Source organism: Rhipicephalus microplus, chromosome X (genome assembly GCF_043290135.1).
Source record: "Rhipicephalus microplus isolate Deutch F79 chromosome X, USDA_Rmic, whole genome shotgun sequence".
NCBI lineage: Eukaryota > Metazoa > Arthropoda > Arachnida > Ixodida > Ixodidae > Rhipicephalus > Rhipicephalus microplus.
Window position 1 is genome coordinate 162,271,203 of NC_134710.1, and position 24,004 is coordinate 162,295,206.

The 24,004-nt window shown below is 45.4% G+C and overlaps 1 protein-coding gene across 2 annotated transcripts in view; it reads right to left on the reverse strand.

Moving 5' to 3' along the window:
- LOC119175529 (uncharacterized) overlaps window positions 1–24,004 on the reverse strand; it is an 83,248-nt gene that overhangs the window by 39,071 nt on the left and 20,173 nt on the right. For both annotated transcript variants that reach the window (XM_037426450.2, XM_075878109.1), the window contains exons 3-6: window positions 19,019–19,204; window positions 17,975–18,075; window positions 3,226–3,377; window positions 554–580 (exon numbers count right to left, since the gene is read on the reverse strand). In XM_037426450.2, coding sequence (XP_037282347.1) covers window positions 554–580; window positions 3,226–3,377; window positions 17,975–18,075; window positions 19,019–19,204 — 466 coding nt within the window. The remainder of the gene's footprint in view (window positions 1–553; window positions 581–3,225; window positions 3,378–17,974; window positions 18,076–19,018; window positions 19,205–24,004) is intronic.

Here is a 24,004-nt window from a genome sequence, read left to right on the forward strand (position 1 = left end):
GTAGATCTTACTCCTTGCTACGAAACTTTTTTGAGACTTTTATTGCAATCACTCAGTGTATGTTTAGCAACATCATACCAGTGATGGTAACACGTCAGCTCAGCCAAGGTGGAGTTAGGCCGAAAACATTTTCGTCTTAAGAAAACGCTAGGTAGGATGATGCTGGAAGAATTTTGCAAGAGCACATCATGCTGAAAGTTAAATAGCTGAAAAATCTCAAAGAATGCAGAAAATCACGGCACACTCAATCACAAGCCGAGAATCGCGGTAGCACCAAGAAGAAAAGTAATATCGCGTGTTTGAGGTTTGCGGGGCGTAATAGTTTCTGCCGACATGGTTACTTTGTGCAAAAACAGTGGTAGAAGAGCTCGCGGTGTCGTATTTGGTAAACTGTGTGGTAAACACGCAGTAGAGTACTGAACGCTTAGAAAAGTAAAAAATTGAATACCTCCATTATTTGTTAAGTATATGTGCGCACCACTTAACAATGTTGTAACTTCCATACACAATATAAAAGTCTGTTCAAAGTAAGAATGATTGAAAGTATACATACATGCCTTGTAGCTTTGGTGGAGCCCCACTGAAATAAGCAAAAATATTTTTTTGTACGTAGTGAAGCACAGTATAAAATTATTCAATTTCAACGAAAAGTTTATATTGGATAATGCCGTGTTTAATATCAATCTTGGGTACATTTGAGGCATTCATACTTTATGTTGATTTACCAGATGTATATGTTTAAAACTTTATGGTGTTACTCCAGGCTTTTAAGGTAACAAGAAGGATATAAATCTTGCACATTTAGTTAAACTTGCTTAACAGTCACATTTTAAAGATATCTTTACTGTAACTTTATATGACATCTTTCGACCGAAAAAAACTGTCCCGCTTTTATACCATTTATTCCATCATTATTTGTAACTGCTAATGTAAAAGGGCCAGTGAAACTCGGCTCCTGGGGTATCAAACACGCGGACCGAGCGCTGTATCGGCCTACAAATGCTTAGGGACTGGCCTGCCGCTTGATATGCATTAAACTTTCTTCACACTGTAAGTGGTATGCGCAATATTATCTCATCTATTGCAAACAATAACACCTCGCTTGTAATAGCTACAGAGCCGGGATTTATCTCCAGCATTCCCTGTTTTTTCAAAGGTACCCAAGTTAGTCACTACCTAGTTGAAACATCATCGTGGAATAAAAACTTTCTTTCAATCCTGTAGTCGTCAGGCAGATCGGTGTTGCTATGTTTGATAAAACTTACGCCCTATTACCGGTGAAGGTAACCTAAACTGGGTGTTTCAATCAATGTCTCCAATATCCTTAAAAAAGAGGTGAATGCAGAATTTGCTTCCTGTCTTCATCATTGCTTTTATTTACTACCAGCCATCCAAGCTGGTTGAAGACATCAATTAGTTCAATTATTAGAAAATTTTAAATAATTAGCTTTTGATTAGCGAAATTAGTCGGGGAAGTGAAATGAGAAAACTTGAGGCCTTAATACGAAAAAACCATCACAGCTTTAGGATTTGTCACATTAGTATTGTTACCTTACATTGTTAATCACTCATATTGAGTGTATCGAATGTATATTGTCTGAAATATGAGTCCTCATGTTTGGCAATATCACTATTTTGCTGAAAATTTTGCAAGGGTTCACGAGAGTTCCCCATGAGAAGCCTACACTTTCAGTTGCCCGGAAGCATTAGAACTAAACAGTCGGCTCTGCGGCCACATATTCACATTATGAATATTGGGTTGTTGCTGTCCTTTTCCCCAATTCGCAGCTCTGATCATGTTTTCCTGACTTGGAAAGCCATCTGACCAAATTTGCAAAGAATGCTGAAGAACAATGATTGCATTTAGAGTACTCTACAGTTGATCGAGTATCCCTGAAAGATGAGGTCGAAGTGAATTCAAAAAATGTGACTAGCTTCTGTATTTTTATGAGCGGAAAGCTTCCTCTTATAGCCAACTGTCATTGACTATATGCGTAGATTTTTCAGAAGTACCCTCTAAAAAAAAGCGTGTCAATGAATACACATTATTCTAAAAAATATGCTTTTTTTCTGCTTTGAAAAGTAATTTCATGCCATGCGACACATTTGATGAGGTGAAATGGACTTTTAAGACGCGTTCGTGCAGCTGAGGCATTTGTTCAAGCTGAGTGTCATTAATGCACTCACCATCGCTACCGCTTCTTTAACGGGTACATTTTGCACGCCACTGTTATAATGCTCACTGCCTGGCATGCCACTGGTGATGCGTGACACTTCAGGTATTATCACTAACGTACACTTGTCTAGTGTGATGATATAGGGATCTAGTGCACACTCTATACGCGGAGTAGCTCACAAGCCACCTGCCAAAAAAGAATGTCGTCACTCTGCACGCGACTTACCAAGAGCTCGCTGATTTCTAGTTTTATAAAGGACATTAGTTTGATACGATTAGAAAACAGGATAGCGGCTGGGGCACTCGCCTAAAAATTTTACAAAGCTAGATCCACCGCCACTCTAAAACTGCCTAATACTAACACTAATCTTCCTCACAATAACAACAAAAAAGCGAGGGTACAATGCAATCACTCGCCTGTTATTGTAGCATTTATGTCATCACGTCTGCGAAACCTCATGAAAAACGATATCACTTGAATGCCGTGCGTGCCAAACAATCGAGATAAAGCGTCAGAGAAAGCAAGTTGTGATGTTTGATTCAGGCACTCTCCACTAGAAGCGCTGGGCTCGCCATAAAAATGTCCACTAAGGCTCATTTTGTGAGTTTCGTCGTAAGTGATGTGTTTCATCGGCAACTATTCAGCCTGTGTCAACCCGAGGGGTGTAACCTCAACAAACGCCGCTATGCGTGTTCATGCGGCACCCTCCAAAGAAGTTAACGCCACTGTGTTAGGCTGGACAATTGAATACTCATTTAAGCCGGTACATGCTGCCTTGAAGTTACCTCCATTTACGTCAGCATTCACGTTGGCACCTGCGTGCATCCAAGTTATTCAGTTCCGATGGGAAAGATTGCGCACGTTCCAGGTACACTGACAGTGATCGCTGGGGGTGCGTATTTTTGTCAAACTAGCTAAGGGTGGCTGTCACGTTAAAACATTCGAATATATTAAGTTACTATGACAAACGTGACTCTTAATATGATAAGCTGTTACTAGGTTAACTGCATGCGAAACATGTATTCTTTGCGCACCATGATGTACTGACCTTATTTTGCGATAGGCGTAACATTCCACCGTCCTTTCGGCTCCTTCAATGCCAGCCGCAAGGAATACAGACTTCATGCATATACAGTCACCCTGTACCCATGTTTCTTCTGACATCATCAACAATTCTATAGTGGAAAAGCTTTTAAGCAGCTGAAAAACAAGCGTGGTGAAGTGTTTCATATTTGCTATAATTACTTGGAAGAAAAGTTCAAAGGTTCATCGAAAAGAAAACTAAAACACGATTTGTTGGTTGGCTTCTTCACATATATACTCTTCTTCAGAGGTCTCAAATACGCCGCCCGCTGACCCTTCTGTAGCAGCCTCCTCCCGCACATTCGTTTCCGTTTATTTACCCTATATACGGGTCGAAATTACCAATATATAGGGGGGGAGGGGAGTGGGGTAGTAACAACTCATGTGAACATTCAAAAAATGCAACAAAGAGAGAGAGAATATTTTAATGGGGAGCTGGAGTGTTTTCCTGGTTTTTCACCTGGAACTGAAACAGACAGGTACAATACTGCACATTAAGTAGTATACGATATTCATGTCAAGTTGCAAACATCCTAATTGGGAAAGATAAATAAATATATTTTTAGTAATTCACTGCTGCTTAACTTACATCGTCGTGCAGCAACACATTATACATTACAAAAAATAGACATCATGCACCCTGCTTTTTCAGGCATCTTTGAAACATGATTAGGTGAAAATGTTCGTAAGAAATAAAAATATTTGTAAATGCTTCAATGCTCCCTTTTTTCAGAGTACTCGTGTAAAGTGTCCTTAGATACAGCGTGGCCAGATATTTCAACTTTAATATTTGGGAGATGATTTCATCATAAAATAGCTAGTTGTAGGCATCATAATTGCCATAAGTTAGATCGTGCAAAAGGTTGTTCAACCATATTTTTTTGTTGGATACCTGGCGAAATCCTTTTTTGTTAAAATTTATTCTTAAGAGAAAGCACTTGGTTAATTAAAATGTGGTAAAAAATGTTTTTAAGCTTATTTTTCTTCTGCTCTACAATAGAATGCGACATAGACATTTATTTTTGAGATGTTTCATTGCTGCAAACAGTTACTTATAGTGAAACGCGCTTGCTTGTTTTACAAAGACTCTAATTTGCCGATTAGATATTGCAAGTGGGTGTTCCTTATACCTCCGACGCACTCCAGGTTTGTACGAAGTATGGTATTATATGCGAGAATTTGAGCACTACTTTGAGTATAACAAAGTATAAAGTAGAAGAAGATAACATATTTACAAGCCACGGGAACAACGAAATCTTCATAATTTTTCCACGACAAATTTCCCACGACAAGGCAGAGTGAAATATTTACTTTCCAGGTTGACGGAGCTTTCCGGGGGGCTCAATTTGAATATATATTAATATTTAGCAAGAAATAGCTATTGCTTTTTAGTGTACATATAGACATACATTCAAAAATGCCTATATGATTAAAACATTTACGCAAAAAAACATCGAAGTCGCATACGTAAACATGCACATAAGATTTATTTGGTGTTACAGCACACACACTGACGGCTTAGCAAGCTGCACAGTGATACACCAGTCACAGAGTATACACATAGTTCTATCGCATTTTGACATCCCGTGTAGCTTCATTGCGACACTTCAAATTTGTCTCATTAAACAATTATTATATGAGATAAATGCAAATTAGGGTAGAATTAGATTGCCTTGATACACTCTGATCTCCTAATATCAGCCTGTCTTATATTGAAGACTTTGTTAAATATCGATCTCCATTATCAGCTGACTCACTATTGTATATATGTCAAATTCTCCCTAGTTGTAGGTGCGCAGTCAGTAAAACTAACATGTTTACACAAAACTACGGACAGCCATGCATAAAAAATCAACAAGCTACCACATTCAAGTTTGCGACCCGGCTTTTGCTGACGCCGCTCTTAGGCATCTCCCTGGAGCATAGCTATACAATGTGCGACCGCGTGCGACCACAAACCAAATTTTATTCATCGTTTTATGAAAAAAAAAAACTTCCGATGATCCCGCGTACCATGACAATCATTACCCCGCAAAGCATGTGGAGGTGTAAAAACCTGGTATCATTTGATGTAAAACTGTATATATATATATATATATATATATATATATATATATATATATATATATATATATATATATATATATATATATATATATATATATATATATATATAGTCACTTGTAAAGATTACACTAGGTGATTGGTGTGGTTGGCGTGAAACGTTCCTAACTCACGCTAAACGAATATTAAAATTTTGTTCACACAAAAAATAAAACCAACAGTGGCATATATTTTATACAACCAGTCTATGGATGCGCAACGATTCCAACAGCAAAATAGGTATTACTAACACCAGAAGGGGTACGCTGAAATGTACGACTTGTGATTCGAGGTTGATAGCCCCGGATAGTGATACGTAGTCCAGCTTCATTGGTTGCCGCTTAGGTATAAAATTGACGTTAACCTTACGTAAGCCTGTGCCATAGGAGGGCACATATAATGTTTATTTATTTATATTGCTGCTAAATCCTCGGTTGACGCTCTCTACTACTAGGAACTTGCTGGAAGGGCTTGTGTACGGTCTTTCTTTGCCGGCCTTAGTTGACACTGGAGTTCAGGTGTCAATAATGAGTGCTCGTCTCTGTCACCGCCTCAAAAAAAGTACTCACGCCTGCCGCAACACAAGCCGTCCGTGTCGCCGATGGTGGAACTGTGGCTGTCATTGGAATGTGTACCGCTCGCATTAGCCTTGCCGGCCGCCATGTTTCTGTTTTATTTACCATGCTCGGCAATTGCGCTCATGACCTCATCTTCGAGATGGACTTCTTATCGACGCAATCTGCCCTTATTGACTGTTACGACGTCACTCTCTGTCTAGAACTTCCTCTTCCAGATTCTCACCTCGAGCTGCCGAAAAGCCGCTGTACCACAGACTTCAGTCGGATACCGCCAAAAGCCTTCAAATTCATTAAATTCGCAACAAGTTCACCCGTTGTTCACCGTGATTATGTCGTCACGCCTATTCTTGATGTTGTCCTGGCGCGCGACATCACTGCACCTCACTCCATTGCAACTTGGCCTTGAACCGAACATGTCTGCCCAATATCGATTTCGGTTTCACGCAGCAAGTACTACCACACGGAATTTCAGTCGCTACGCTTCGACCCTTATTAGATGCTCACGTCACTGCTTTTGCGGAAGACGCATGCTCCGATCTTCCATGTCGCCCTCAGGATACCACATGCCTCGATGCGGCTTTGCGCCCCATGATCGACCCGAAACTCAAACCTGAGCGATCCGACGCCCTATTCCATTTTCTGGCTTCCTACCTCGACATATTTGACATCGCCAGCAGTCCACTCGGTCAGACTTCCCTCGCGAAGCACCGCATTAATACTGCTGATTCTCCTCCCGTTCACTGCCGACCATACCGGGTGTCTGCCACAGAGCGTAAGGTAGTCCAAGAAGAAGTCAACAAGATGCCAGACAAAGGAACTATTGAACCCTCCTCGAGCCTTTGGGCACCTCCTGTTGTGCTCGTTCAAAAGAAAGAGGACACGTGGCGCTTCTGCGTTGATTGCCGCCATCTTAATCGAATCACGAAAAAGGACGTTTATCCTTTGCCCCGAATTCGTTCTGGCTATTGGCAGATTGCGATGGACAAGAATGATCAAGAAAATACTGCGTTTGTAGCTCCCGACAGCCTATACCAATTCAAGGTGATGCCGTTTGGGCTATGCAACGTCCCAGCTACGTTTGAGCGTATGGTGAACTCGCTATTACAAGGGTTTAAGTGGTCAACATGCCAGTGCTACCTGGATGATGTTCCGGTATATTCGCCTACATTTGAGATACACCTCCAGCATTTGTCAGCGGTTCTCGACAACTAAACTTGTCGAACTGTCAATTCGACCGCCAGCAGATTATGGTGTTGGGCCACCTAGTCGAATCATCAGGTGTGCAGCCTGACCCGGAGAAATTGCGTGCCGTCACGAGCTTTCCTGTACACCAGACTGTCAAGGACGTCCAGAGCTTTGTGGGACTTTGTTCCTATTTTAGAAGGTTCGTAAAAGATTTCGCAACGATCACTCAACCACTCACGGACCTTGTGAAGGAAAACGACTTTTACGTGGGGCTCCGCTCAAGCTGCCGCTTTTTCAAACCTCGTCACCCTCCTCATGACTTCACCTATATTGACCCACTTTGACCCGTCCACTCCGACAGAAGTCCTAACCGATGCAAGTGGTCACGGGATTGGAGCCGTCCTAACCCAACGCCACCGGGGACACGACCGAGTTATCGCCTACGCTAACCGCCTTTTCACAGCTGCCGAAAGCAACTATTCAATAACAGAGCGTGAATGTCTTGCTCTTGTTTAGGCAGTCACGAAGTTTCGCCCATATTTATATGGCACAAGTTTCCCTGTAACAACGGACCACCATGCGCTATGTTGGCTTTCGTCACTGAAGGATCCTACTGGCCGGCTTGGCGCTGGGCTCTGCGACTGCAAGAACATACCTATACAGTCACGTACAAGTCGGAACGCCTACATCAGGGCGCAGACTGCCTCTCCCGCTACACGGTCGATGAACTGAGCACCATCCCTGACACCAACACCGATACTTAAGTCTTCTCCGTTTCGCAACTGACCCGCATCGGTGACGAGCAACGCCATAATGCATCCTTGTCCGCTATATTTGAACATCTTGAATCACCATTTTCCAACAGGTCCCAGCCCTCATTCGTCCTCCGCGATGGTGTCCTATACCACCAGAACGTCTACCCAGATGGACCAGCCCAGCTGCTCGTCATTCCAAAAGACCTCCGCTGAGCAGTTCTCCACGAACTCCATGACCTTCCAACTTCCGGTCACCTTGGTGTGTCACGCACTTACGACCGGATTCGCCGACGCTTCTTTTGGCCAGGGCTTTCACGCTCAGTCAGAAAATACGTTGCGGCTTGTGATAAATATCAGCGCCGCAAAACACCATCGACGCTTTCTGCCGGGCACCTTCAACAACTTGACATTTCGTCAGAACTTTTCTTCCGCGTTGGCTTAGACCTCCTGGGCCCTTTTCTCTTGTCTTCTTCTGGCAACAGGTGAATAGCTGTGGCCACAGACTATTCCACGCGCTACGCCATCACACGAGCACTTCCAACAAGCTACGCCACAGACGTCACCGACTTCCTCTTCAAGGACGTGATCTTGCAACATGGAGCTCCATGCCAGCTGCTTACAGACCGTGGCCGCACCTTTCTATCAAAGGTTATAGCCGATATCCTTCAGTCATCTAAAACGAGGCACGATCTCACTATACCTCGTACCACCCTCAGACAAATTGACTCATGTAGCGTCTGAATCGAACACTTATAGACATGATTGCGAAGTATGTTTCTTCCAACCACTCTGACTGGAACCTTGCATTGCCATACGTGACATTTGCATATAATTCTTCTCGCCGTGACACTGCCGCTTACTCCCCGTTTTTGCTGTTGTTCGGTCGAGAACTTACATTACCCCTAGATACAGTTATTTCATCTACCGCGACACCGACCCGCGAATATGTCCTTGACGCTATCACTCGGGCTGCCCACGCACGCGAAGTCGCCCGCACTCGCTTTCTGGCCTCTCAAGAGAACGAGTGGCGTTTGTACGATCAATGGTACCGCGACGTGCACTTCTTACCCGGTTCATTGGTGCTGCTATGATCACCGACCTGTCAAGTCGGCTTGTCGGAAAAACTTTTTTCCCGCTACACAGGTCCATATGCCGTCCTTCGTGAGGTTACTCTTGTGACGTTTGAAATTGCCCCTGCTGCCTCATCACCTTGAACTGCCCCACAGATCACCGATATCGTACATGTAGCCCGCTTCGAGCCTGACCACTCTCCCGCTGACGTTGACATCTAGATGCGCCGAGACGACGCTTTTGCCGTTGGGGATTATGCTACATGCATGTTGATATTTTGTTGGACGATGCGCATGTGTGCCGGACGAAGAGGGTGAAGAGGGATCTCCACTCGGTTTCTGGTGAACCGGTCACGCCACTGCTGCTGGTTGAAATATATTTCATCCACAGCCTCGTCGATACGGTGTCTCTTTTTTTCCGTAACAATATACTTGGCAATGGAATGACAATGAACGTTCCGCAATTCGCGTCTGAAGAAAAGGGTTTGACAATAACGCATGAGATATCCGTGTTACTCATACAATGACCAACCAGAGATATTCGTCAAACTTTCTTGCTCTCATTTACTAATTTTTCTCTACCCCAAGTTAAGGAAGCAATCGCGTGAGCACCCAGACGTAGGGGGCCTATTAGATAGATAGATAGATAGATAGATAGATAGATAGATAGATAGATAGATAGATAGATAGATAGATAGATAGATAGATAGATAGATAGATAGATAGATAGATAGATAGATAGATAGATAGATAGATAGATAGATAGATAGATAGATAGATAGATAGATAGATAGATAGATAGATAGATAGATAGATAGATAGATAGATAGATAGATAGATAGATAGATAGATAGATAGATAGATAGATAGATAGATAGATAGATAGATAGATAGATAGATAGATAGATAGAAATGCTAAAAGTGCCTGCAGTTTGCTACGAAATACTTCGCATTTAATATGAAACGGGTGACCACTATTTTATGGTGCCTCAGCTACGAAAGGAGTTGACGTACGAGGAACTAGGCGGCTCGTATTGTGGGGCAGTGGATCGGTGGTGGCATTGTGATTGAGAATGCCCCGTATTGGTGCTGGCTATCGCGTTCATTATGTCACGGCGTTGGCCGCAAGGTGCAAGGAAACAAATAAATGTTATATATTCGAGCAGCCTTTATTTTCCGGTAAACGTAGCTTTATTCGCCGTTATATAATAATAAACGCTGGTCATTGACACCCTGAAACCAAGATATCATTATGAGAGACACCATGCCAGAGGACTCTGAAAATTTCGGCCACCTGAGGTTCCTCAGCGGGCACCCAATTCGAAGTTCAGTGTCCAATCATTCTCGCCTCCATTGAACATGTGGCTGCCATGACCGGGATTCAGTCGAGAAACGTAACCACTAGACCTCGTTGCTGAGTTTGCCTCGACTGAGAAGTTGTTGAAGCAACCACCGGTAGAACAGCCGGATGCTGAATTCGGGACGAAGTCTTTCACTGAGCTAAGTGGCGGCCGGACATACGCCGGAAACCAACCTCTGACAGCGAGGAGGGCGGGCTCACCAACGACCGGTTTTACACCGACAACGCAGCAACGCCTTTCTTCTTACCGCCCTGATAAGGAGTCAGTGACCCTCCAAGAAGGAACCGTCGCCGTTGGCAGTTCTGAGAACATCGCCACCGTAAGTGTCACCTTGGCCACCAGTCGGTTTGGTACCGACGACGTAGCAAAGACTTTGTTGCACTGCCTCGAAGTATAGTATATAGCCATAAAACTCGAGAACCAATCAGTAACATTCATAAACAGCTTAATTTTCTCACAGCAGAGGGTATTCTTCACATTGCTTTATAATTCAGCTCGTTAGCACAAGGTATCTATATATGTTGGATGATTGCAATCATGTGCATCGGTCTGGCCGCTCAATGGGAGAGTAAACAAGGAAGAGCCAGCTTGATATGATTGCAGTCGAAGGCATGGCGGGAGTTAAACTTATGCCTATCCAACATGATTCAGAGATGCAATTAACTCAACACTCATGGATTGAAACCCTTTATTCATGAACCCAACCTGTTCTGACAAAACACATATCAGCCGCACCAGCAGCTCGAAATATTTGAGCTTTATGCGGGCGCGCTAGAGAGACGCGCGCAATTACACGCAGTAACGCATGCTCCGCGCTGTCAAAAGTGGTTATGAAACTCCCGCGGTACGCATGAGAAGGTCATGTCTTTTTGATACGCCGTCGTTTATGAACTGGAGGAAAATGATCACATAGGGGGTCTTCCCTGCGCTACGGAAGAGTAAGTAAATTTAGCCTGGAAACGTTGAGAGATCATAAACTGCTAAAAGTCACGTCCGAATAATAATTGCTTACGATGTATTTTCCACACAACGTATATTAGATGAATTTAGATGTAAGCGGTAAGATAAACACTTAGAAAAGTGTTATTTTATGTAAGGAAATTAACAAATGCACCACCTTTAGAGATCAACAAATATTTTTTGTGATTAGTGTTAAGTGATCTGCAATATTCATTAGGTTCAATGAAGTGGTGGCTCGTGTGGCTCGCCGTGTCACGTAACGTAGTGCTGCTGCGCAGGAGAGATTTTACTCTAATCCAAGCCAAAATGGCGTATTGAGGGGGACGACGGATTGCAAAACAACCTCACCTCCGTTGCCATGTAATAAGTCATCCAACACAGTGGCGTAGCCAGGAGGTAGCACACGCTGCGGGTGCTTGACCATTTCCAAATTTGTTTGATGACACTAGATCGTGACTTGCTGTCTTGCCCGCACTCCAGATCATGAAAATATCTCCCCCCCTCCATCACCATGAAATGGTTCATGGTTGGTGGGCAAAGCACTGCTGATTGTTCTAACCGTAAATTATACGTGACATTAGCCACACGCACATGCGAATGAGTGACAAGACGTGTTCAAAGTACAAACAATGTGTTTATGTAGTTCAGCTGCCTCTTTCTACATCCTGAACTCCCACACCCTCGCCGTTGCCGTTCAGCCACCGCTTCCCGAACCCTCACCTCCAGGTAGCATCACGTCTGCATAGACGTTAAGCCACCGCCGGCCGCGCTCTTGCCTCTGGAGTCATAGCTGGTTGTCGGTGTTCTAATTTTGCCTTTCACGAGAAATAGCGCCTTCACCAACGTATTCATCCGTGACAGAATGTGTGGTCTGGAATGCGCTTGTTCTCCGCGATCAGCGTCGTTTTCATCGTCATGGCGTATAGTGGTATCCTTGCATGTGCCCTGCCGAACAAAGCACACAAAAGAAAAACCTAGAAGGTGTTTGGCTCCTAAATCTTTTTTGCTTTAACCCCTGGCCGGACCTTCAATGTCACTGAGACCCCTTGGAGGCAGGTGCTGGTCATCAGGGACGCCTAGCAATGAGAGAATTTGGGTGGGATCATAAGGCCATATTGTCAAGTTATTGTCGAAAAGAAAGACAATGACAGTTGTGCATGTGCCATGAAGTACAATGAAATGGATGAAAAAAGAACTCGCTTGCGCGTTCTATTAAAAAGAACCTACCTGCTTCTGGTGTCTCAGTTTTTGCCGCAAGACCTCTGTTTCGACGTCGTGACACTGGTGGAGGTGCTGGAGCCTACAACCTGATGCAGGACAGTCTTGCTCGGACCCTTTCACCTAGTCCAGAGACTCAGCCCCTCGTCACGACTCCAGTGCACCGATTCAGTCGGCGCCTACTAGGCCTAAGTCCAGAGTCCGCACCTGTTCCGCCTCTTTCCAGCATGGCAGCTCCTACGACATCCACGGTTATCCCGCCATCGCAGACCACTCTTCCCTCGCAGGTAACTCTTGAACATCCTCGCGTTCCTGAAGTTTTCCGTGGGGAAGAGTACGAGGATGTCGAGGACTGGCTCGAACAGTTCGAACGGGTCGCTGTATCCAACCACTGGAGCGAACAGCACAAACTTGGCCGTGCATATTTCGCACTGGAAGATAGCGCTCGCACGTGGTATGAGAACCGCGAGGCTACATTCCAATCTTGGGAAGACTTCCGTCGAAAGCTCCTCGCTACATTTTTGAACTTGAACCGACGGGATCGCGCACAGCAAGTGATTGAGGCACGCGTGCAAAAACCCAATGAAACAGCCGCCATGTACGCAGAGGGTATGATACGTCTGTTTCGACGAGCTGACCCTGACAAGCCCGAGGCGAAGAAGGTGCGTCACCTTATGCAGGGTGTTAAGGAACAAGTGTTTGCGGGCCTCGTACGAAATCCACCTACAACTGTAGATGAATTCATAAGAGAGGCGACAGTCATCGAGCGCGCACTGCAACAACGACGCCGACACTTTGACCGCCTGCAGAACCACACGGCAGTAAGTGCTGCAGCTCAGAACACTGCCGTATGCGAAAGTTCCTTGCGACAAATGATTAGGGAAATACTGCGTGAGGAACTTCAAGCCCTCTGCGTTCCTCCTGCCCAACCTCCAGTCGCATCTGTTGCCGAAATAGTCCGCCAGGAGTTGAGGCAAGCCATTACACCACCCACGCCAAATCCTGAGCCACATCCAGCGAGCTACGCTGATGTGGTCCGTCGTCCTCCACCGACATTTGTGGCGACGCCCTTCCAGACACGACCCACTGCCGTACCTTGGTGGCAACGAGATTCTACGAGACGACCACCAGTTCGCCGAACTGACTTGTGGCACATGGCCGACCGTCGACCTATTTGCTACCGCTGCGTTGAACCCGGTCACATTGCCCGCTATTGCCGTCACGGCGATTCTGGGTTCGAGAACTTTTCTCGTCCCGCTTCTTTCCGCTCCGAAGACCGTCGTGCCCATGATGCCGATCAACTATCGCCTTCTCAAGCAACCCCACCGCGTCGCTGGCGATCTCCATCACCTGTGCGTCACCGTGGCTTCCCTCAGAGCTACGCGGACGTCACCAGAGGCCGTTCGCCTAGCCCGCGCCGGGGAAACTAACTAAAGCGACCTCGGGGGGCAAGGTTGCCAATCGTCGACACACTGAAAAGTTCCCCCAATCATCGCAAGAAGGTATGACGACAACGACGATGAATACGACGACGAATAATAATACTGATGAAGTTGTACGTGCCGATCTGAGCGTTCTCATTGACGGACATCACGTTACAGCACTGGTCGACACTGGCGCCGACTTCTCAATCATGCGACAAGAGCTCGCAGACCACCTCAGAAAGGTCAAGACACCGTGGACAGGGCCGCACATAAGGAGTGCTGGTGGTCAGCTGATGACACCCACGGGTAAATGCACCACTAGACTTCGCATCGGAGATTCTAGCTTCGTGGCCACTTTCGTCCTGTTGCCAGACTGCTGTGAAGAGTTAATTTTGGGCATGGATTTTCTTCAAGATCATGGCGCTGTTATCAAAATCCCTCAACGTATGGTGACGTTTTGCGTTCATCCTTATGCCGACAACAGCAGTGAAGAACCACGCGGCCGTTTGCGAATAGCCGACGATGTGACACTCCCACCGAGATCCTGCTGCCTTGTGTCGGTGTCCAGTGGGTGTCCTAGCTATAAAGATGTGATAGCGGAGCACATAGTCACTCTTTTGTTCACGCAAGGCATTTCCATCGCAAGGGGCGTCCTGGCGCTTACTGGTGGACAGGAAGAAGTGCTCCTCACAAACTTCAGCAACGAGCGCCGTCAAATCCAGAAAGGTACCGCAATTGCCTACTACGACGATGTAGACCAAGCCGGGGATTGTTTTACCTTGCAACCAGATGACGCAGCTGTCCCCGCCTTGACAACTTTGTCGGTGGACATCTGCTCTACGCTACCGCCCTCTGATAGGAAGCGCCTGCTTGAACTTATACACCAATTTGAAGACTGCTTTTCGCGTACGTCAAAGGTACAACAAACGCCATTGACCAAGCACCGCATCATTACTGAAGACAACACGCGACTGATTCGGCAAAACCCCTACCATGTGTCTCCGAAAGAGCTCGAGGAGATTCAGAAGCAAGTACACAAGATGCTCGCGGATGACGTCATACAACCTTCGAAAAGTCCTTGGGCGTCCCCCGTGGTTTTGGTCAAGAAAAAAGACGGCAGCTTGCGCTTCTGTATTGATTATCGCAAGTTGAACCAAGTCACGAAGAAAGACGTCTATCCACTGCCCCGCATAGACGATTCACTCGATCGGCTGCGTCATGCGCGCTATTTCTCTTCAATGGACCTCCGAAGCGGCTACTGGCAGATAGAAGTCGACGAGAGAGATCGTGAAAAAACGGCCTTCGTCACGCCCGATGGTCTATACGAATTTAAGGTGCTTCCTTTTGGGTTGTGCTCGGCGCCAGCCACTCTTCAGCGTCTCATGGACACCGTACTATCAGGCCTGAAGTGGCAAACATGCTTGGTCTATCTGGACGATGTTATTGTATTCTCAGCAACATTCGAGGAACATCTCAGCCGTTTATTCACCGTCCTTCAAGCCATACGTTCGGCCGGCCTTACTTTAAAACCGGAAAAATGTCATTTTGGTTTTAACGAACTCAGCTTCCTAGGCCACGTCATCAGTCACGAGGGTGTTCGACCTGACCCGGACAAAATAGACGCCGTAGCGCAATTTCCTGCACCATGTGACAAAAAGGCCGTGAGACGCTTTTTAGGGTTGTGTGCCTATTACCGGCGATTTATTGAGGACTTTTCGTCTATTGCGGCGCCATTGTTACGATTCACACGTGAGGATGTCCCCTTCTTTTGGGGTGAACAACAGCAAATGGCGTTCAATGAACTACGACAACGCCTGCAAACACCTCCAGTCCTCGCGCACTTCGACCAGGAAGCCCCTACAGCACTTCACACTGACGCCAGCAATGTAGGTCTGGGTGCCGTTCTGGTGCAGTGGCAAGACGGCTGTGAAAGAGTAATAGCCTACGCCAGCAGAACTCTCTCTCGCATGGAGGAGAACTACTCGACTACCGAGAAGGAGTGTCTCGCCGTGGTGTAAGCGGTCATCAAATTTCGTCCATATTTGTACGGCCGCTCCGTCAAGGTTGTTAGCGACCATCACTCTTTGTGCTGGCTCACCAACCTTAAAGATCCATCTGGCCGTTTGGCGCGCTGGAGCCTAAGACTTCAAGAGTTCGACATGACCATCGTCTATAAATCTGGGAAGCGGCACACCGACGCCGACTGTCTCTCACGATCGCCAGTGGAGACTGTCACTCGTGATGACGAAAACATCGACGCGGCATTCTCGGGAGTCGTCAACACGGCCACTATTGCACAGGAGTAGCGCAGTGACCACGAGCTGTTACCACTCATTGAATATTTAGAAGGACGACGTAAGGACGTGCCGCGGTTATTTGCCAGAGGACTGCCATCTTTTTGCTTGTGAAACGATGTTCTCTATAAGAAAAACTTCTCACCAACCGGCAACCCGCACTTGCTCGTCATGCCTGCCTCTCTTCGAAAAGAAATTATGGAAGCGTGCCATGATGAAGCAACTTCTGGTCATCTAGGCTACACCCGAACATTGTGCCGACTGCGATGCATGTACTACTGGCCAAAGTTACCCGCTGATGTTAACCATCACGTGCGAACTTGCACCGACTGCCAAAGACGCAAAGCACCTCCTAACAAGCCAGCCGGTCTTTTACATCCAGTCCTAGCACCAGCGAAGCCGTTCACCCAGATTGGAATGGATTTCCTGGGCCCCTTTCCAACTTCCAAAACAGGTAACAGATGGATAATCGTGGCCACCGATTACCTCTCCCGTTATGCCTGAGACTAAAGCTATGCAGCGCGGCACAGCAGCAGAGGCCGCTCAGTTCTTCATCGAAAACATCGTCCGTCGGCATGGCGCTCCGACAGCAGTGATCACAGACAGAGGACCTGCCTTCCCCGCAGAACTTTTGGAGTCGGTTCTCAGACTCAGCGGTACAGCTCACCGGAGAACAACTGCTTACCATCCGCAGACAAACGGACTGACAGAGCGCCTCAATAGGACCCTCACAGACATTATCAGCATGTACGTTGACACGAAACATAAAAACTGGGATCAGATATTGCCGTACGTGACCTTTGCCTATAATACCGCTCGACAAGAAACCACTGGAATGACACCGTTCAATCTGATCTATGGTCGCGAAGTCACGACAACGTTGGACACCATGTTGCCGCATGAGTGTGATGACATCCATGTGAACGCCGAAGAGTTAACTCAGCGCGCCGAGGAAGCCAGACAGCTCGCGCGTGTGCGCATCTGTCATCAACAGCATCAAGATGCACAACGGTAGGACCCCCGACACAAGTTTATTAGCTACACACCAGGCGACAAGGTCTGGGTCTGGATTCCGATACGTCGACGTGGACTGTCGGAAAAACTGCTAAGACGATACTTTGGCCCATACAGCGTCACGCGACGCTTAAACGACGTGAACTATGAAGTTGTTCCCGACACTTACTGTAGTTCTAAGCGTAAAAATCATTTACCCGAAGTCGTACACGTCGTGCGTATGAAACCGTATTTATCCAGTTGACGCGACCACTTCATACGCCTGGTAGAGCACCTAGGTTGCGCATCGGGACGATGCCTTTTTCGGAGGGAGGCAAATGTCACGTTATTGTCGAAAAGAAAGACAATGACAGTTGTGCATGTGCCATGAAGTACAATGAAATGGATGAAAAAGAAGAACTCGCTTGCGCGTTCTATTAAAAAGAACCTACCTGCTTCTGGTGTCTCAGTTTCTGCCGCAAGACCTCTGTTTCGACGTCGTGACAATATTATGGAGAAAGGGAAATGAAATTAAACCAAGAGCTATTCTCAGAAGGCTTAGTGTACCGAAAAAAAGGTGCTGTTTGTTTCGAGGGCTAGAGACGCGGAGCCTCCAAAATAGCTTCGTGAAGCCCCATTTTAAAACCATTGATTTTAGAAATTAACACAAATGATGAAAGAAGTTCCACACGTACCATCATTTTTACCAGCCTAAACATGTAATCATGCAGAGTAAGATCATTTGGCGCAGCAGTGTTTGGAGGTTTACATACCGATATAGTTCTTTCGTAGTTGTCAACTGGTAGAAGCTGGGATGTATCCCCATATTTCCCTCCTGACTGGTGTGTGTTTGCCTTTAGCATGGTGTATTTTCCTGTCACAATTGAAAAAAAGAACCCATGATACTGTCAAAGCTACAACTTTTTGGAGAATAAGCAAATGCAAGAAATATGAGCGATACAAGCTATAATACCTACAGTGACATGGTTACATTACCACACGGTTATATTACCTACAGCGAGTGAAAATAGTTGCTCGATTCATATGCGAACAAAAGGTGCATAAAATATTCAAGCTAACCATTTCGTCACCCATCCCCCCCCCCCTCATTTTATATTCATCATGTTTGACACCTGATTGCTATTTTACTCTTCTGAAATGATGATATATTGCACATGCTAACGTGAATCCTTCCCGTCGTGAAGCCTGCGTCGGAACTGTTAACAAAAAAATGTTTCAAGCACCACCCTGGATTTATCGTAGAATGCGCGGCTTTACGCAGATGGCGCTGCTAGTAATCACAATGTGCCCTCAATATATCTTTCTTATTTGTTTTTGTTTTTGCTTTTTCAAGTGACAACAGTTGTCGAGAGTGAATATTATAGCGGCTGTTGTAATCTCACAGCAGCTTTCGCTGTAGACGAAAACTTACTAGGCTACAATTGTGCTACGACGGCTGCAAGAATAACGTGTGAGTGCTTTCATAGTTACATATGCTATCTTGCATGCTGCCCCCTACAAGAAATCCGTCACGTAGGTTATTATGGTATTTTTTTTAGGTAAACGCATTCATGAAAATGCCACACGAGCTTACAATTCCACCACTCACTTCCAGTGAGTGTTGGTGACTCCAGAACTCACTGGAATCCCTAAAGGTGGAAGCATTATGTTCCTCTGAAAATGGTTCTTCCGGTTCACTTCGGATATCACAACATAAACAACAAGCGATGGAAAACCGGAGATTACATGTTAACAATGGCATGCATTTATCAAAGCGTTTCAGATTTGGAAAGGTTTCGTGATAATTTTGTGCTTACCGCATTGCTCCTCACGGACGCATTTTCCATCCATACTTCTGCGAAGTTCACCACTGCACACACACCTTATTTTCTTTCTTGGTTTGCAAGTCCATTTATTCACTTCTATATCCACACCAGGGCAGTATAATTGCGGGAAATTAGCCCCACCATCGCAAACACCTAGTTTCTCATTAGTTGGACACGCTGATGAATGAAACGGTGAAAATACTTGTCAAATTTAGCCTAGAATTTTCAAGAAAATGTCAAGAAATATCAGATTTTCTAGAAAATGAAGTTCAATAAACACATTTACACACTACTGCAGTTTCACAGGTTGCTGTCTTTTGCATGCTGATTGATTCAGTAGTATCTGATGATATATCCCATTTTCAAAAATGAACTTCCACGATCTTCTCTCACATAGATATTTCAAGCTGATTACCATATCTTCTGAATGCTCCCGTGAACGTCTCACTTTGCATATAAGAAAACTGAATCGTGAGATCATGGCTCGGTGTCGTTAGAGCAAAATGAAAAAAGGCTTTCCAGTTGGAGATTTGGTCAGTTCACTAAATAAAGATGTGTTTGACCCTCTGCAGAAAATATGTTGTATGATATATTCTGGATCAACACAGTATTAAAGTTTAGACAGCGTAAGGCGAATGGTCTGAAAGAAAAATCAAACCCTAAAGTGTTCAATCGAATATGTATAGATGACACTAATTCGTGGAGTTTCGCCTGGTAAAGCCACATAACATTGGATAGTGGGATAATCAGGTTGAACAGTACAAGTTCCTCAGACTGGCTGGCTGGCTGGCCGACGTTTCGACATGATGACCGATCTTTTTTTAAAGGCACCATCTCATCCTTGGCGTGTTAGGTTTACAGGGGTTAGTGGTGACGTCATCTTCTGGTGGTGGCGCGTGTCCCTGTTGATAATCGGTGTCTGTACAATGACTGACTTAGAAAAAGCTATACTCACATTTATACATTCTCGTTATTGAACTCGACGTACTGCCTAGATGCATACAATCTCCATACAACTGCATACAGACATCAATGCATATAAAAGGAAATTGCTACCTGTCAATGAACGGAGTGCTTAGAAGATGCTAGGTTCTTTCTCCTAATGTTTTGAATCCGCATACTTCCTACGCACGGCATTTGTTTAGTCTCGGGTAATATAAAATGATTTTACTCCTTTCTCTGACCTGCCGCTCCAATGAAATGCCCAGCAGTCAGGCAACGCCTCGAAGAACGAAGCTCGGAATTTATCTCTGAAGCACATTCAGAGCGAGGAGTCTGGAGGGTTCACGGCGTGCGCGGTGATTAAAAAGCACGCAAAGTTTGTTTGCGCGCGTTTCATGTGACTTCAGGGTCACCTGACAAGCTGGCAGTGCACCTCGCAGCCATCCAGCGCTGCGGATGTGCCGTCTCCGCGTAGGAAAGGGTGAAAAGGGAGGAAGTCGATAGCGCGGCGAGAGTGAGACGGCGTAGATCAAAGAGTGTTGCGACTTCCTAAAGGGGCTTTATTCCGTATTGCGTGACTGTCATCACCCGTTTGTTGTTTTGTGTTCGATTTGTGACATGAAAAGTGTTCCTCGACCCCTTCAAGCTATTGCAAACAACACTCTGCCACTCCCCTTTCTCTTATCCCCTTTCGTGTTTCTGTCGATCGATGAAGCTATAGTAGTTATCCACATGTGCACCCTTTCAACTCTCGCACTTGCCTCGGTTAAGTTATAATAAAAGCCTGCAAAAGGCACCGAACCCACGTACCTCGGTAAGGTTATAATATAACCTTGCAAAAAGCACCACACAACTCTTTTGCCCAAGTCACCGGTCGTCTGCGTATGTTTGATGTGGCTGAGCCAACGACTATGTAATAGTGGCGAAGAGTTCAGGTATTTCACCCGTGGTACCTGAGGAATGCCGAAGGTCCTGCCGTGAAAAGACCTCAGAAAGGCCATGATAGCCCATTTGCAGTTGCCGGATTACGACGAAACTAAAGATGAGTGAAGTTTTACCTCGTCAGAGTAGAAGTGCATTTCGAGGAAAACAGCGTAACGGTGCCAATAAGAAGTGAGTACTATTTGTTTCGGCCTCGCCTAGCAAGATGGTTGAGGTGCTAGCTGGTAGTGTAGCCCCACGCGCACGAAATGAGCTCACCTACAAGGAATCCATTTAGAGCTTCAATGATTACTATGATCCAAAGAAGCCTAAGATAATGGAAAGCTACAAGCTCTTCAAGCACTCACACTTCCAGGCGATAGTGTTTGCACGTTTCCTGTTCCTATTCTTCAAATAGCAGACAAGCACATCTCCATCACGTCGCTTGATCGCATGCCTAATGATCGCATTGTCTGTGGACTACGCTCCATTGCACTCAGGAAACAAATGTTGAAAGAAAAGCTCCAACTGTCGAAGAATCCAAAAATAAAGATGACGACAGTGAAACGACACACATATGAATCTCATCGTGAGCTCAACGAGGCCGCTTACAGCTACCTATACAGCACAATTTCACGTGGAGTGGTATGCAACTTACAATCGTAGTAGATATACTGCCTCATCTGTCTGCTGGACCACTTCCACTCAAGGGAAATTAAAACACGTGTGCCAACACAGGACTGTTTTCGTAAATGACCCTATCTACTCAACTGCTCGGGACATAATTTGTGTGACCATGACCTGATTTCCATGTTTCACAGAGTGGGGATGCCAGTTTTCCACTCATCACCACAAGACTCTCCACGTTCAATTCAAGAGTCCAAAGAAGTCGTTAACAACAGCATCGGCAACTACAGCAACGTGTTCTCCATGGAGCTCGGCCTGATCAAGGAGCCACCAGCCACCTTGCAGCTGAAGGACGGAACCATGCCAAACTTCTGTAAGGCAAGATTCATACCTTATGCTCTAAGAGAGACAGTGTCGCAAGAACTGGACCGGCTCATAGCAATTGATGTACTTTTTCCAGTTCGAAATTCGGATTGCGCCGCTGCCATTGTGCCGGTACTTAAGAAAGGTGGAACAATAATAATTTCTGGTGACTTCAAAACCACCTTGAAAACAGCGTACGCAGGAGAGCTATATCTCTTTTCAGTTATTGAAGACACATTTGCGTCTTTGGCTTTAGCGTTACTTATGATCGAGGACAGCTTTCCAGGACAGGTTAGAAGAAATAGAAACACCTGCGTACTTCTTGCTTGAAGAGTAACATTGTTAAACATTGCTTCAAGAGTAACATTGTTAAAATGGTAAGTAAGAAGTTCATTTAGGCCATGAGAAATGCGCTTGTTTGTACCTAATATTTTCTTTCAAAATCGGCTTGATTTGGTCGAAAGTTGTGCACTCTGCGTTTGTCTTCTGCTGCTAAGACAGCACGTTGAACTAATTACTAAGCCAGAGTGCAGCGAGAGGTGTACGCTCAACTTGCTGTACTCGTTCTTGTGATGCGCTGAGCCCCGCTTCAAGTGTTGCAGAGGAACTCATGACTCACAATAGTGTGTCAGTCTGCAGCCTGAAGAAAAAATTCTGCATTCGACTGGAATTGTGCCCACAGAATGAAAAGTCACGAATGAAAAGTAGATAAATCAACGCGGCATATTAGTAGCAGTGACTAGAGCGTGAGCCGTCAGTAAGGCAATCGTGATTGGAAGCGCTTCTTTCATAAATAAGTCATCGAGCCTTGGAGCATTATCTCTGGTACTAGCGTTAGCTTTCAAATGAAGTTTTGTATTTCCGTCCCTTTGCATAATATCAACATAAATTATCTTAAAAATCGAGGCAGTTCTCCAGCATTGAGGCGTCGTCAGGGTGGGGCGTTGCTGATTGCTTTTGTGCCTGAAATAAGAATATGCCTGAAACGAGCTTTACGAGCACGTGGTTAGGCAGCTCTGAAAAGCATGAACCCGATACCAGCTTTAGAGCCTACATGTTTTTAAAAGTGTACACAATAGGAAGAAACAATAATAAAGCAAGCAATTACTAGAGTTCTCCGCAATCTTAATGAGCATACAAAGGTTTAGCGTGAAGCAGGGCTTACGAATTTGATAACATTTTGTGGTTAGTAATGAGTGACATTATTGTGATGATATCGTAATTTTATCCGGGGTTGTTGCAATATGAACCTTAAAATAAATCTACGGAAACTTCGCATCGCTTAGCCCATCTGTGAACTTTGTAAGTGTGGGCGTACTAACCCAAATATTGTTCGATTCTTTTGATAGAAATACGATGCTTTCTGACAGAAAGTTCCTGCCACTAACAGATCTGAAGTGAAAGATCGCTGTTAAAATCACTAAGGCCTAAAGATTTACAGCGAAGCTGAAAGTTCGGGACTACGACATCTTGGGGAACGACAAACCTAGCGCTACGGGGCAAGCATATCACATCTTCAACGGTGATTGCCATGAATCATTCACAACATGTCGGACCCAGACCTAATCAAAGAGGCGGCGTGATCAGCGCTGCTGTTGCAGATAACTTGGTGCACACAGGGTGACAGCACGTTCATTCCGTCGCTAAAGAATAACAATAGCTACATACTCAATGTTTGAATAAAATTCGATTGGCGTTTGCTTTTGCGACCATTCACATCTCTCTTCAAATTAAGAGAGGATGAAATGGTCCTTACACGCTCTGATGTCATTTTTTAAGAGTGATTTAGCTTCACCGTAGCCCTACGACATGAGCAACCTGGTGACATGACCAGCAGGTGTCGCGGAGGGTGATTCCGCGGCCCGTCGGGGACAACCTTTTAGTTGAGTGCGCCAAGACGTCAAAGTACCCTATACGACTCAAATACCGTCGAAGAAGCTTCTCGCAAATTTTTTGTCGGCGTTTAGGCATCCAGGCCCACACATGGTCCCGGGTTGGTATTTTATGTGGTGCCGTAGGAGCTTGTGACAGTTTTTGATCCACTGTCGGTTCTTGATATGCAGTCGAAAGAGCTATGGATCTTTAACGCGTGAAAAATAGGTAACCAGCGCTTGTTTTCGCGGT